The 14,654-nt window shown below is 39.5% G+C and overlaps 1 protein-coding gene across 3 annotated transcripts in view; it reads right to left on the bottom strand.

Moving 5' to 3' along the window:
- ZNF410 (zinc finger protein 410) overlaps nucleotides 1–14,654 on the bottom strand; it is a 29,871-nt gene that overhangs the window by 2,162 nt on the left and 13,055 nt on the right. Inside the window, exons 4-12 of one of the 3 annotated variants that reach the window (XR_013998654.1) lie at nucleotides 14,413–14,631; nucleotides 12,793–12,984; nucleotides 8,745–8,895; nucleotides 8,072–8,253; nucleotides 4,938–5,027; nucleotides 4,347–4,472; nucleotides 3,234–3,374; nucleotides 2,740–2,943; nucleotides 1,646–1,773 (exon numbers count right to left, since the gene is read on the bottom strand). Coding sequence is in view for 2 of the 3 variants with exons in the window: in XM_081134719.1 (XP_080990845.1) it covers nucleotides 1,646–1,773; nucleotides 3,234–3,374; nucleotides 4,347–4,472; nucleotides 4,938–5,027; nucleotides 8,072–8,253; nucleotides 8,745–8,895; nucleotides 12,793–12,984; nucleotides 14,413–14,631 (1,229 nt within the window). In the remaining variant the exon portion in view is untranslated. The remainder of the gene's footprint in view (nucleotides 1–1,645; nucleotides 1,774–2,739; nucleotides 2,944–3,233; nucleotides 3,375–4,346; nucleotides 4,473–4,937; nucleotides 5,028–8,071; nucleotides 8,254–8,744; nucleotides 8,896–12,792; nucleotides 12,985–14,412; nucleotides 14,632–14,654) is intronic. The other 2 variants (XM_081134719.1, XM_081134720.1) reach the window with 2 other exon arrangements.

The raw sequence follows: 14,654 nt of genomic DNA, 5'->3' as shown, positions 1-14,654 counted from the left end.
ACGTCTTTTATTGGAGAATTACAGTTAATAAAAGTGAAGGGAGAAAGAGAATTAGGACATCACCATTTTGCAAGCCTACTCAAAAAGATATCTAGGCCATGACTGAAAATGGTTGCAAAAATTTTACTTAACTCACTGCTCAATCTTAAGATCAGTAAGAGAACAAATAATATCCTGTGTCTCCTGATGAGATGTCATAGGAAGCAAGAGTACCACTTATAAAATATTCTTGCCAAGTGGGGGGAAAATGTGAATCTAATAAAGCCTCTAAATGTAATTACCAGTTTTTAGGAAATCTATGAATACAAAAATATATTAACAGAAGGAATCAATCAGTCCAAACCAGAACATGGAAAATTCTATAGGCAGAGTAACCCAATTCCTTAAATAGATAATCATACTGAAAAAAGGGTGGGAGGGGGAAGACTGTTGTAGAGAGAATTAAAAATTATTAACCAGTGCAATGTATGGGCCTTGTATGAATCCTAATTCAAACCAACCAACCATAAAAGGACATACTATTCTCTCACTATACGCTTTGAACACTTCCATGATACAGATTTTTAAACAGATAAACAAGGATAAAATGAAGGCAGGCTCCACAGGTGAGACATGTTTCAAAGCAGTAACTAGGGAAGGTAACTTAGGAAAAACCAATGGACGTGTGTGTGAGATGCCACTGAATCGGCTCCAATTCCTAGTGACCCTATGAATGAGTGATGTCCACGATGTCCTGTCCTCAAGAGCCCTGCTCAGCTCCTGTAGACTCGTGCCTGTGGCTTCTTTCATGGAGTCAATCCAGCTCATGTTTGGTCTTCCTCTTTTCCCGCTGCCTTTTTATTTTCCCAGCATTATTGTCTTTTCCAAAGAACCCTACCTTCGCATGTGCCCAAAGGAGGACAGCTTCAGTTTTGTCATTTTGCCCGCAGCAATGTTTCAGGCTTGATTTGCTCTAGGACCCACTTATTCGTCTTTCTGGCAGTCCAGGGAATCCATAAGAGCTCTTCTCCAACAACATATTTCAAATGAATCAATTTTTTTCCTATCAGTCTTCTTCACTGTCCAGCTTTTGCATTTGTACATAGTAACTGGGAATGTGACGGTGTGGATGATTTTAGCCTTGGTCTCTAATTACACATCTTTGCTCTTAAAAACCTCTTTAATTTAGATGCTGGTTCTCATTCAATAAGCCAGTGAACACATTTCTATATGCCCCGTTGGTTCAGCCTGCTATCTCCTAGACATATGACCCTATCAAAATGAACAATCATTTTTTAAAATGATGTCACTACCTGTTTTGCTCAAGGACCACTTTGTCCCAGGCTATTTTCTTTATAAAAATGAAAGCAAATTCATCTCATAGTGAGGCAGAAAAAGTAGGAGCAGATATTCATTAAGGCATGTGAATATAGAAAATTAAAGTTGAGAGTCTCACCTGTAACTGACCAAGCTCCCAATTCAGGAGACCCTACTACTCAGGTTCCTTTCAAAGCTGGGCTCATACTGAGCTTAAAGAAAAATATTCTATTCAAATTTTCCAGGAAATTGAAATTGGAGAATTTTTCAAATCCTCTAAACTAGGTTCCCAATCACTCTCCACATTAGTCTCCATGGAAACAAAATAAGGGCAAGAGACAGTTTTTACCTCCTGTGGATTTACGGCAGTTAAGACAGAAACCTCATATGACTGCCTCCCTGACTGCATGGTCACCAAGTGATGTGTCACATCAGGCACTGAAGACAGGGGGCGTGGGGATCCTTCAGCAAGCACCTCTGTGAAACAGCAGAAAAATGTTTCAATGAAAAGTTGAATCCACAGGTATACCTATCTGTATTATCAAGCCTCTTATTAAGAACTTTAAAACTGTTCCCTGAAAAACTAAATCCCATGTTCTTGTATTTCTTCCAAATTAATTCTTATCTGATAATCATTATCAGTGAATTTGGAAAGTATTACAAAAGGGGGATGGGAAGAAAAGGCAAAAAATCTTGATACAGGAGCTGACCATTTTTCAATATACCAATTTAGAGTAATATGGTGTTATCACTGTTAACTGGACTACAACTGTATAGGAAACGGGCAAAAGCTGCTTCGGGAGGCAAGTCAGGAAACCAGAGCCAACCCTTAAAGCAGTCACCAATGATACAAATGGCACAATATGTGCAGGTCAAGAACTTAAACATAGCTTCAAAGTTCCTGCTCAGTGTCCCCTCCCCGCTTAAGGCTTTCTTTCTTAAGGCTGACAAAGTACCTCCATGCAATTTCTGTGCCTCATGCTTCAGTTAACCACTAGTATCATTCATGAAACAGAGGAGGCTTAAGGTGTGGGGCACACAATAAGGTCTTGTCGGCTCCATAAAGAAGTTACACAAATATGGTCACTTATGCCCCAAACTGACTGACTAGGACATGAGTAACTAAAACACATAACTCACACTTATTAATTGTTCATTAGTGGGATCACCATGAAGATCTTTTGGAAATAGTTTGTACATAAACCACTTAGCCCTCAAATAAATTTCAGTTTCTCTTAGGGGCTTTTTAGCTTATACTGCTCTTCCAGACTATACCATATAATTTAACATTTGCTTATATACTATCTTCTGTTCACTCAATGTTGTTTCCCATATGTAAGTTTTGGCTTCTCAACTAGATTTTGAGGTCCCTGTCTTCTACTTTCTTCTTTCCCAAGGTGCCAGGCACAGAGTAGGCACTGAATAAATGCATGCTGACCTCACCTGTTAAGTTTTTCAGAGAAGAGGGCCTGGCCTGTGTAACTTGGGTGAAATTTCTATACCAGAGAGGAGCAACTGTTTCCTAGAGAGCCCTTTCTTTTCTCCTGAAGATATGGCTTTTGAAGGTATGGAGAAATGCTTTATATCTCCTCTGTAAAACCTGGTTATGTTCTGTTTAAATGTTTTAAAAGTTAAGTTCTTCCATAACTGCAATAGGAAAGATAGAAATAGTTGGGCTAGGATGCTAGGGTTATGGATAATTTTCTTCTTAAAATTTTATCTCTTTATTCTATTGTACATTTTCAATTAATTTTTAAGTTTTATTTTTTACAAATTCACTTATCCACTCCAGAGACAAAGAACACAAATGCTACTCAATCATACCACAGTTACTCACAAGAAATGAAATTAAAACCTCCACTTTGGAGATAACCCCTATTCCTCAGTCTCTAGTTACAGCCCATTTTCCCCAAATAAAGGAGAGTTGAAATTCTTACCATCATCAACTCCTAGGATAGAATTGGTATTTGGTAGGTTCAAGGACTCTCCACCAAGGCTGGGCTGGGAATTCACAGACACCAAGTTTTTACTGGGTACTGAAGCCTCTTCGAGCAAACTACTGCCCATCAGTGGCTCAGCTGCACAGAGAACAGGATGTAAGAGACACATACGGCAGTCAAGGCTGTGCCTGGTCCCCATTTTCTTTCACAGGAAGCTGACCTTTTCTTTCAGAACTAGAAATGAACCTGCATCTTGGATACCACCTCCTACTTCACCTACTTTTGGAAGCAAGATAAGCCTACAAGGGAAGGGTTCAGCCTCCTGGATAAACATCCTTGCTTGTGATCAGCACCTGGACAATTAGCATATGAAATGGAACAGATGTCCTTAGGAAGGAGTATTTGGAGTGAAAGAATTGGTTAAGGAGCCCACAGATGTGGCTCAGTGGCTGAGCATCTACCCATGAACCAGGAAGTCACTGTTTGAGTTCCAGTCAGGGCACATGCCCAGCAGGGTTGCAGGCTTGATCCCCAGTAAGGGGCATGCAGGAGGCCGCCCATCAATGACTCTCATCATTGATGTTTCTATCTCTCTCTACCTCTCCCTTCTTATCTCTGAAATAAATAAAAACATTTAAAAAAGAAAAAGAATTGGTTAAAAAAAGAGAATTGGTTAAGAGATGGAAAAGGAATAATAATAATAAAAAGCATTATTAAACTTAAGGTAAAAAGGGAGTCATGACTGATAAGTAAAAATGCTTCAACTCTTGTCACACATTCTTTAGCACAGTGATATTCAAATGCTGGTTCATGGATCAGCACTAGCTACCATCAAACTTACTAAGAGAACTTTTAAAACTACAGATTCTGGGATCTTCTAAATAATCTCATTTATCAGGTCATTTTGTTTTGTTTGGAGGGAAGAGTAGACAATATTTATGTTTTAAAAGCTTGCAGAGGATTTTACTGTACAGCTAAGTTTGGAAACCACTAGCCCATTAAATGAGACCAGGTCTCTACCCAAAACAGAATCAGGAAATTTCCAGATAACCAGGCCAGCCAGTTATTTGGTTGGAAGAAACAGCCTTCCACCATATCCTCTCTCCTCACCAGTTTGCTCCTGCTCTTGACTCCCAGATGTTCCCATCTGCAAGTGATGCTTTCTCATGTGCACATTTCTGCTCCCACTTTGAGAGAAGGTCTTCCCACAGACTTGACACTGATGAGGCTTCTCTCCTGAAATAGGGACCAGGTTAAGGGAGAGGAGCCAAAAAGACAAGGTACATTTCTAACAAGAAAATGGACTCAAGACCTAGATGGAGAAGCCCAGAGAATGTGAAATTAAACATATGACGCCATCCCTTCTCCCACTCACCACCTTCTCCAGCCCCTCACCTTTCAGCACGCAGAAGGAGGCTGTAAAAGTATACCAGGAAGGCTTGGCGTGCTCACTGTTCCCAGCCCACAGTCCTTTCTGGACCCACTGTACTGCTGCCTTCACAAAACATCATCTTTGGTATAATATCATTGCAGCCATGCAAAATATTTACTTCCCTTTTCAGATGCAGCTTCCATGGACTCTAGGATATGTACCGTCCTCAAGGATTCCAACCCTGGGTTAATAATATCCCCTTTTCCAATTTCCTGCCACCGCTCTCATAGTCTTCAACATTCACACTGGTGGTTGAATGATCTGAGTACCTGAGTGAACCACCAAATGTTTTCGGAGGCTAGAATACTCAGCAAAGGAACGGCCACATCCTTGGGCTTCACAAAGGAAAGGCTTCTCTCCTAGAAACAGAAAATGAGATAGAAACTCAGTCTTCTGATGAACTATCTATCACTCTCCTTTCCCATCAACCGTTCTCTATTTCCAATAACTTACTCTGATTTCTTAAATTCAGGCTATATAATTTCAACTGGGTTATCTAGCAAAGTCACCTCTCGATGATCTATTAGTATACAGCCCACCAAAAGACAGTCCTGCCTTTTTCTCTAAGAGTGGCTGCCTCTGAGCATCAAGAGTTCTCCCTCCTGGCTCAAGAGCTGACCCCCAACTGCACTGACCTACCTTCTTTAGTGACCTCATCCCCTCTAAGGATGTCAAGATTAACACTGCATAATATGTGCTGCCAGCATTCTACCTTATATACCACTTCTCTTTAAGAATCAGTTTCTAGATCCATTTAAAAATACAGGTTTTTAAAGGTTATAAAGCAGGTATTATATATTCTTATAAAGCAAACATATAAAAACATGTTTAGTCAGAGGTACAGAAAAATCTGTAACAATATGTTTGTAAAAAGTAGATATCCTATTAGTGGTATTATGGATGATTTATTTTCTTTTTGCTTTTCTGTAATTTTTTCCACAATATTACTTGGTTATTTTAAAAATCAAACATGCATGGTAAAAACTGAGTGAGGCCTGTAGACTGACAGTACTGTTAACATCCTGGTTCCAATACTGTAGCATGACCACATAAGATGTAACTCTCTGGGGAAGCTGGGGAAGTGCACACAGAACTCCTTGTACTATTTTTGCAGCTTCCTGTAAGTCTATAATTGTTTTAAAACAGAAAATGAAAAAATCAGATGCAGTCTTTATCCTCTAAGGGTCACAGACTAGTGTGAGAGAGAGAAATATACTTAGAACTTTTTTATAAATTCTTATACAAAAAGGGGCTATAAGCATTTAGAAAGGGGAAGAACTCTGTGATATTTTAAAGAAGCTGAATTTAAGCTGGTCTTAAAAGATGACAAGGATGGAAGGAAATTTCAAGCACAAGGAACAGTATAAGCAGAGCCTTGAAACTAAAGAGTGCCCAGGGCAAGTTCAGAAAACAGCAAGTGTGAAATAATAAGAAATATATAAATTGGTCTCTGCCTCTAGTTCTTCACACAAAGCTCCTAGAATCCCTTATAAATAAGGGTGCTAGGAGAATTTTTTATTCTAACATTTAGCCTTTAATCCCAGTTGCTGATAAGCAGCTCCTAAAACCCTTATAAATTTCTTAAGTGATAAGAGCACTAGGAGCATCTTTTGTTCCAATATTTTGGTTTTGATCTTGGTTTCTAACATAGAGTTCCTAAATCCCTTGGAATTTCCTGGGTAATGTCACTTGGTAATGGCTCTTTGTGGGCTCCTGGATGAAGCTGGTCACCAGAAAAACCACGATTAGAAGCTTGGGATTTTCAGCCTATGTGACGAAGCCTCCATAAAATCTGAAAAGTACACCATTCAAAGAGCTTCTGGGCTGGTGAGCACATCTACATTCTAAAAGGGTGACATACCCCAACTCCACAGGAACAGAACCTCCTGTGCTTGGGACCCTTCCAGACCTTGACCTATTGTTTTCTCTGTCTGGCTATTCATCTATATCCTTTAGAAAATCCTTTACATATAATAAACTGATAAACATGTTTCCCTGAGTTTTGTGAGCTATTCTCACAAATAACCAAATCCCCAACCGGGAACTGAACGCCCAAGTTGGGCATATGCCCTGAACCAGGAATCGAACTTTTCAGTGTATGGGACGACACACCAGCCAGGGCTATTATATAAATTACTGAGACCCAGATCTATGAGGCATCCTGGGAGAAGTGATTAAGGTATGAGACTGCAATGAGAGAGCACAATGTGTGAAATGGAAGCAGCTTGAAATTCTGAAATTGGAGAACAATTAGGTTAAAGAGAGAATCAGGTTATCCTCTGAAAAAGCATTTTTTAAAAGTTATCTTTACTGCTGAAAGTATTACAGCTGTCCCCTTTTAAGATGTTCAGTTTTACAAAATGCTACAAAGAAGGCGAGCAGCACACAGATGAAAAGGTCCCTGCACTTGACAATAAGGCATGGCGAGCTCTACCTCTTTCCTAATCTATTCAGCTAGATGTTTTTCTTGTATTTTTATTCAAACTGCTTTCTTGGAGTAAGTATAGTTTACTCTTTCAAGGCAGAGCTGAGAACAAAGCTATTCTGCCCTAAAATACAGCCAGTGGTAATGTCAATCTAGAGGAATCATGCCTGGAACAAATATGGCTTCGGCTGGGATTTTGCTTTTAAATGCCCTTCAATTGTACCTGTGGTCATTTTAGTGATGCGAGAATGAACAAGAGACAAAGGAAGTTACAAGGTAGTAGAGAAGGTACACATCCTAAGGCAGTGGTGAGTTCAGTGATTAAGCTCTGGCAACAGACTTAGCACATGCTGGGCCAAGTGGTTTGGAATATCACCCTATCCTTCAGTTATCCCCTCATGTCTCCTTAGACTAAGAGTCAGGGTACCTTTATTTTGCTGCTTTGATATTAACATGCTATTTGACCCAGAACAAGTTACTTTTCTACTCTGTTTCTCATGCTGTGAGTCTCCAACAAGAAAGCAAACTCCTCAAAGTTAGGGATTATACCTTAATTTTTGTATTTCCAGCCATCTTACCCCATTCAGTGCCTAGAACATGCTCTGTAAGGTTTCTGTGTCTCAATATTACGGCCCCAAATTACAGCTGTGTAATGTTCAAAGATATTTGGAAAGACTTATTCTGTCCATATCTCATCATATCATCACTGTCAGAGGTTTTATATCCCTGCCAGTACTTTAGGTTCCTAGAGGCAGGAATTAACACTCTCTGTTCCTCACACACAAGTGAAAACTCAATAAATGTTACTGAATGAATTGAAGAGTGCCATGAGGAAGCTGAAAAAAAGAAATTCCATCTTCAGAGTTCTAGCAATCACCCTAGGCTTTTGCTATTTCCACCTCAGAGCCTTTCCTAAGGTTATGCAAGTAAGCACTGAGCCAAGCAGATTGCCCATGGGACTGTTGGGGTTATACAGACCTGTGTGGATCCGCAGGTGGTTCTTCAGATTCCCAGCTGTGGTGAACTGCTTACCACAGCTAGACTCGGGGCACATAAAGGGCTTCTCTCCGTTGTGGGTCCTCATGTGCACCTTCAGCCTCTGTAGCACATAGAAACTTTTCCCACAACCTTCTGCGGGGCAAATGAAGGAGCGGTCATTTCTGAAAACAAACAAACAAACAAAAATGCATGAACAACAATACTTGAAAATGCTTATTGTGAGAGAGGACAAATCAAAGCTCCTATTGACTCTCAAGGCAGATAGTAAACCCCAAACCTGGATATACTGAAGTTGCCTGAAGTTTGTTAAAACTACGGATGCCCAGGCCCTTCTTCTCAAAATATGGATCTCATTAGATTTAGGGTGGGGCCCAAGCTTAAGCATTTTAAGTTCTCCAGGAAATTATGTTTACAATGAGATTTGAGAATTCTTGCTGCAGTTCATCTAAGTGCCAAATGTCTTATTAAATATCTGTCAAGAAAGAGGTAAATAAGACAATGCAGGTCTTTCTGTTAAAGCACAAAAGACATCTTAACCACAAGTGAGTGGCAGCCCCTGCTTTCCTTTCATTTGTCAAGTTCCTTGCTTGCAAGTTCCTTTGGAAGCATCAGTGTCCTTTGGCTCCAAGTATGGAATCTCAGATTTGCTCACCGATGAGTTTTGAGGTGGTACTTAAAGTGAGCTGGCCACACAAACGTCCGGTCACAGCCTTCAACTGTACATTTGAGCTTCTTTTCCACTTGAGGAAGGGGCCCAGAATCTTTGGGTTGCCCATCTCCAGAAACAAGGTGGACGTTTTCTCCTATATAAGAGACATATTTGTAATCCAGGAAAGAACCCTGCTCAGATATTTTGGTTCTAATAATAAAGCTCCTATATTTTATTCCTAGTGTGATCAATTATCAAATACATATCTTCATCTTCTCAAACTCTCTTTGTATCTATTTAACAAAGTGACAGTGCTCCCCATCCCCATCCCCTTACTCCAGAGAGCTACCAAGGCCATCATTCTTTATACGTTTCACAAGAGTAGCCTCTTTGGCAAATATAAGAAACATCCAAAATGGTTTCATATCAAAAAGCAGAGTTAAACCTATTGGGCATTACACAGATTGGTGGGGAAGCAGGTATATCGACACCCAGAGTAGAGTGCTACAGAAGATGACTTAAAAGTTCTAGGTTAAAAAAAATGTATTTTAAGGAGGAACAGCCATTCTGGCTTAGTTCTGGACTTACAGTAGTTAATTTCTTTTGTAGATGGCCATTCTTAGGTTTCTGTCTTCTTAAGTCAATTTGGTTGTTCCTATCATTCTAGAGAGTAAGAACAAACCTTCCAATTTCCTGTACCACTCCTCTTCAGTTAAAAAATATTTAAGAATGCAAAAACTCAGCAGATTAAAAAATTTCTAACCACACTGTAAAAACTGAATGATAATATCTCCTGGAGTTTGTTGTTCAAAAGAATAAAAGGAGGGGGGAGAGAGAAGCACACAGTCAGTGCAAGTACCTCCCTTAAATTTAAATAAATCAGTTAATTAAAAACTATATAAATTCCAAAGTAGCAGGGGGTGCACCTTTTTCTTCATTTTCTTTCAGGCACAATTGGACATCAACAGAGAAAAACATTCACTTAATTCTCTCATAGGCATACAGACTTTATCTTTCCACTTACACCTACCTTAGGAATAAGATTTAGATTTCAAAATTTCCCTCAAAAGCCAAGAGTTGGATATATATGTTGTACCTATCAAACTCCCTGGAACCTAACAGTGGATCAAAGGCAGTGTCTGTCCCATCTATTAATCTTAATCTCTTCCTGCCCTACATTCTCCTTGTTGTACTTCATCAAATGCTAGTCATAAAACTCTAAGGTCAAAGTAAAATCTAAGATGCCTTCTGCTAGTTAATATTAACTTTTTCTTTTGAAATATTGTCGCACAGGTTTTTTGTTTGTTTGTTTAACTGAAAAAGTAATAACTATACATAGGTAAAATTTAGCCCTGGTCGTGTTTCTAAGTGGTTAGAGGGTTGGCCTGTGCACCAAAGGATCTTGGGTTGGATTCGCAGTCAAGGGCACATGCCTGGGTTGTAGGTTCAATCCTGGCCCCAGTTGAGGCACGTGCGGGAGGAAGTAAATGGATGTGTCTGTCTACATCGATGTCTGTCTCCCTCTCTCTCTTTCCCCTCCTTCCTCACTCTCACTCTAAAAATCAAGAGAAAAAATATTCTCAGGTGAGGGTTAAAAAATATAATAATTTAAACAGCACATACCATAAAGGAAATTTCCCAACTTCAAAGCTCCAGCTAACTACTTTCTAATGAAAGGTCTGTAGAAACTCCTCGCTAATCCAGAGATTTAAACCTGTGATAGTTGGGGCTCTGTGCATTTAATTTTGTAAATACAATGAGAACATAAGGCAGAAGAAAATCCCTCAGAAAAGAGTGAGTTGCCTTGTATTTGAGTACTTATAAAATCGCTCACTTAACGAAGTGTTCCCTCAATTACTTCGTTTTTGAGGAAAAAAGTACCGTTTGCAGAAGGGAGATTAGCTTAAAATGACTTCAACCAATGATAGTTTTGGATACTTAGAGGTGGCCTGATGGCTGGTTCAAACATTTAAAAAAAGAGGGAGACAAAGAAATTCAACACCTCATATTGCAGAAGCTGGCTAACAACTGTAAACACTTTAAAGATCCTACAGTTATGTGAGCTGGTCTTTGCATTTGGGATACAATTTCCAGTGAAGGTATCATATACAGCAAGGATCAGTAAACTTTTTCTGTAAAGGGCCAGATAGTAAATATTTTTAACTATGATGGCTATATAGTCTCTGTCACAAATACTGAACTTTGCCATGGTAGTTGCCATAGGCAATCTGTAGAACTAATTGGCATGCCAGTGTTCTAATAAAACTTCATTTACAAAAACAGATGGGTATCTGGCCCAGGGAACTTTGCCTACCCCTAATATAAGCATCAAATGCAAAATTAAAATACTTAAAAAAAAATACTTTTATATCTCAGTCAACTTAGATGGGTGAGAAGATGTGCTTTGATAAACCGTGCTACAACACTCACAAAGTGGCTTCAGCAATGACAAAGGTATTTGTTTAAATTTATTAAAATACTGAATAAAATCACTTCATTACATGTAAGTGGGTAAAAAGCAACATTAAATTAATGTATTTCATATAATTTAAAATGTGTGTGTGTAACCAAAATAAAACCTTCAAAAAGCAAATTACAATGTTTAATTTTATCTACATGCCTAAAGGCTTATATATCACAGTTAGACCACAAAAAAGGCATTTAGGGAAACATTTCATTGAGAAAATGGAAAATTATATATTTGGACTCACCTTATACTCAAGCATATCAGGTAGTTGTTAGGTAGCAAAGTAACATATTTTGACAGTAATAAAAACATCCATACAATGCTCTGCTGATTATAAAGCATTTCCCAGGGAGAATATTATTTCATCTCTGTAACAACCCAATCAGGTAAGTAACCTGATCTCTATATTCTGAACATGAGAAAATTGAAGCTAAGGGAGGCTATATTCCCTAGGCATGGAACTAGTAAATGATGGCACCAGGTATGGATCTCAGGCCCCCAGAGTCTAAATCCCAAGTTCTCTCCCTATACTACTTCTCATTGGCAAACACAGCACTACTTCCTCAATGCAATGTAGAGATGCTGAAGGTTTCAGGATCCAGAGATTAGCAAAAGCCATCTCAGGAAGAATATGAAGTTCAGAGCTTCCCCTACATGGTAAAATAAGTCATTTTAAGCAGAACTTATTTTGAAAACTAACAGTAGTTTGGAGTTCTCTGTGCAAGAAAGATTTAGGTTAATGTTTCTAAAACAGGAATAGTCCGAAATTTTCTCAGGGATCTCTGAGCTCTGAATGAGAAAGTTTTAAATTTTCATTTGCATGGTAATCAAAAAATAACCATAAGCATATTCTACGTTATCTGCATGAGTTCCAAACAACTATGTACTAACGTAAGATTTCAGTACTTAAGCTTGGCTATGATATGAATGTTGTACCTTACCTTAATAATTAGTTGTATTACCTTAATTGTCACAGGTTAATGACAAAATACAGAGACAAATCTAAAACAAAATGTATTGTGGCAGGCACTCCCCCTCCCAGGAACACAGCCATGTCTTTCCTCTTCCCCTCTTCTTTCCCTCAGGTGTGTTACCTTTACCTTTCTCTATCCTAAACTCCAAGGGCCCTTCTTTTGCCTCTGTAACTTTATAAACAAACTTTCTCTTATTAAAAAAAAAGTATTATGGCATGCTACATAAGCAAAGGTTTTGCAGCAGTTTAGGAGTGGTTGAATAGAGTATGGCCCTCAAGCTTTAACATCCATCAGAACCACCAAAAGGGCTTCCTAAATGATTGCAGGTTTCTGATTCAGTAGGATAGGGCCTGATTGTCTGCATTTCTAAGTTCCTAGTTGATGCTGATGATGCAAGGACCACAGTTTGAAAATTACTGTATAGAGAAAAGTGGCAGAGGAATTACTACAGACATGCTGAACTTGAAGGAAACAATCCTACAGCCCTCATAGCTAATTGCTAAATTGTCATGAGCAGCAATTTAGTTTCCACAAAACATAACTCAAAATATGACCATTGCATTACCAAAATCTCTGCAGAGAATACTGGAAAACACCATAGGGGCCTCACCATTGCTGCTGGTTTTTGCATTCTTTGCCAGTTGTGCACGAGTAGCAGCGATCAAACTGTCATGGGCCAACTCCTGAACCCGGAGGAACCAGGGAATGCTACTGTCCGTGCTCTCACCGGAAAGGAAATCATTCCCTGAATCCTCTGCCTCATCTTGTACAAATACTAAGTGCTCAGCTGAAGAGCTCAGACCTGGAAGAAGTAACAGGATATATGCAAGTTAGCCATCAAATAAACCTTTTATTGGCCCTGGCTAAGAAGACCTGTGTGTCCTGAATCAGCTGTTCCAGATCTTCACCTCTCACTTCAAGCTTCAATTCTCACACAATATTAGGTTATGACCTTTCCACACCCAGCCTAGAGGCTTGTCTTTCTTTTACCTCCTTCTGGTACCTCCTGGCAACCAGGCTAACCCTCACGTCTGTTATCCCCATCCTACCCTTCAATTATCCCCTCATGTCTCCTTCATCTATCTCCTCTCTACTGGCCCTGGCCAGCTTATAGCCTCCCTTACAGCCAAGCTCAAGTCTCTCCCATCCTTATTTTTTTTAAAAATAGCAAGTCCCAAGTACTTCTCTAGCTGTCACCTTCACCTGTTCCTTCAAAGTCAACTTTCTTGAACTAGTGTAACTTCTAACTTGCATATCCGCTTTCTTACCTGCCATCTAATCCCCATCTCTTTAACCCTGGCCTCCACCTCTACTACTGCAAAAACAATTTCTCTCGCTAAGGTCACCAGACATACACTTCCCAGTCCTGCCCATTCTGAAGAATTTGGCATGATTTAGTACCTTTTCTTCTTTAAAACATTTTCCTGCCTTGGCTTCCCCCACACCACTCCACCACTCACATTGTTTTCCTATTAAACTTATTAGGGTGACATTGATTAATAAAATTATATAGATTTCAAGTGTACAGTTCTGTAATACATCACATGTATATTGCATTGTATGCTCACCAAAGTCAGATCTCCTTCCATCACCATATAGTTGACCCCCTTTACCCTATACTACCTCTTCCTCAGCCCCCTTTCCCTCTGGTAACCACCGTTATCATTGTTTTCTTTATCCCTCTTTAGCAACTACTTCCTATTCTTCTGTTACCCTCCTAAATGTTTGGATTTTTTCCCCTCCAGAGTCCCAGATTTGCCTACTTTTCTGTTTATGTTCTAGACTACTCCTGAATCAAAGAATCCTGCTCATTGTTTCATACATTTCCTGAATGCTGTTAAGCACCAAAACTACTTAAATTTCATGTCAGACCTCTTTAGAACTCTGGATTTCTGTTTCCAGCTCTAAAGAACACCTCCTCCTGAATGTCCCTCTCATATCTCAACATCAACAGGCACAAATGGGAACTAATCATCCTCCCTCCAGCCCTGTTCTTTCTGTGCTCACTATCTTGGTGGCCAGCACCACCTAATTTCCCAAGCAAGAAACTTCTGAGTCATCCTAGAGTCCACCCTCTCTCTATCCACACTGAATTGATCATTAGACTATATAAATTCTCCAAAATAATGAAATAATAAAGCTTCGTTCCAGTTTAAGTATGACTGAGTTAAATATGCCCCACCCCAATTTTTTTGAAGCATGAGCAGAGTTCAGAAAAGGATAAAAATACCTGCTCTTGTTAGGTTAAGAAGAATAAAAGAAGTGCTATCACTGGGCTGTAGATCTTGCAACAAGCTAGGAGACTCTGGAGTGGCCAAAAACTCCGGGGACTTCTGTACAGTCTGAGCCCTCGTCTCTTCTCCGTCTGGGCCCACATTCACCTGAAGGCTTCTCAACACAGCTGAAGGAGGGACCTCCTTGGAGGAGTTAGTATGATTTGGTGTGTCATCTAGTAAAGAGAAAATACCACAG

This window comes from Miniopterus schreibersii, assembly GCF_964146895.1.
Source record: "Miniopterus schreibersii genome assembly, chromosome: 1".
Lineage (NCBI taxonomy): Eukaryota > Metazoa > Chordata > Mammalia > Chiroptera > Miniopteridae > Miniopterus > Miniopterus schreibersii.
The sequence above is the reverse complement of the archived record's forward strand: the minus strand, read 5'-3'. Positions and strand labels throughout refer to the sequence as shown.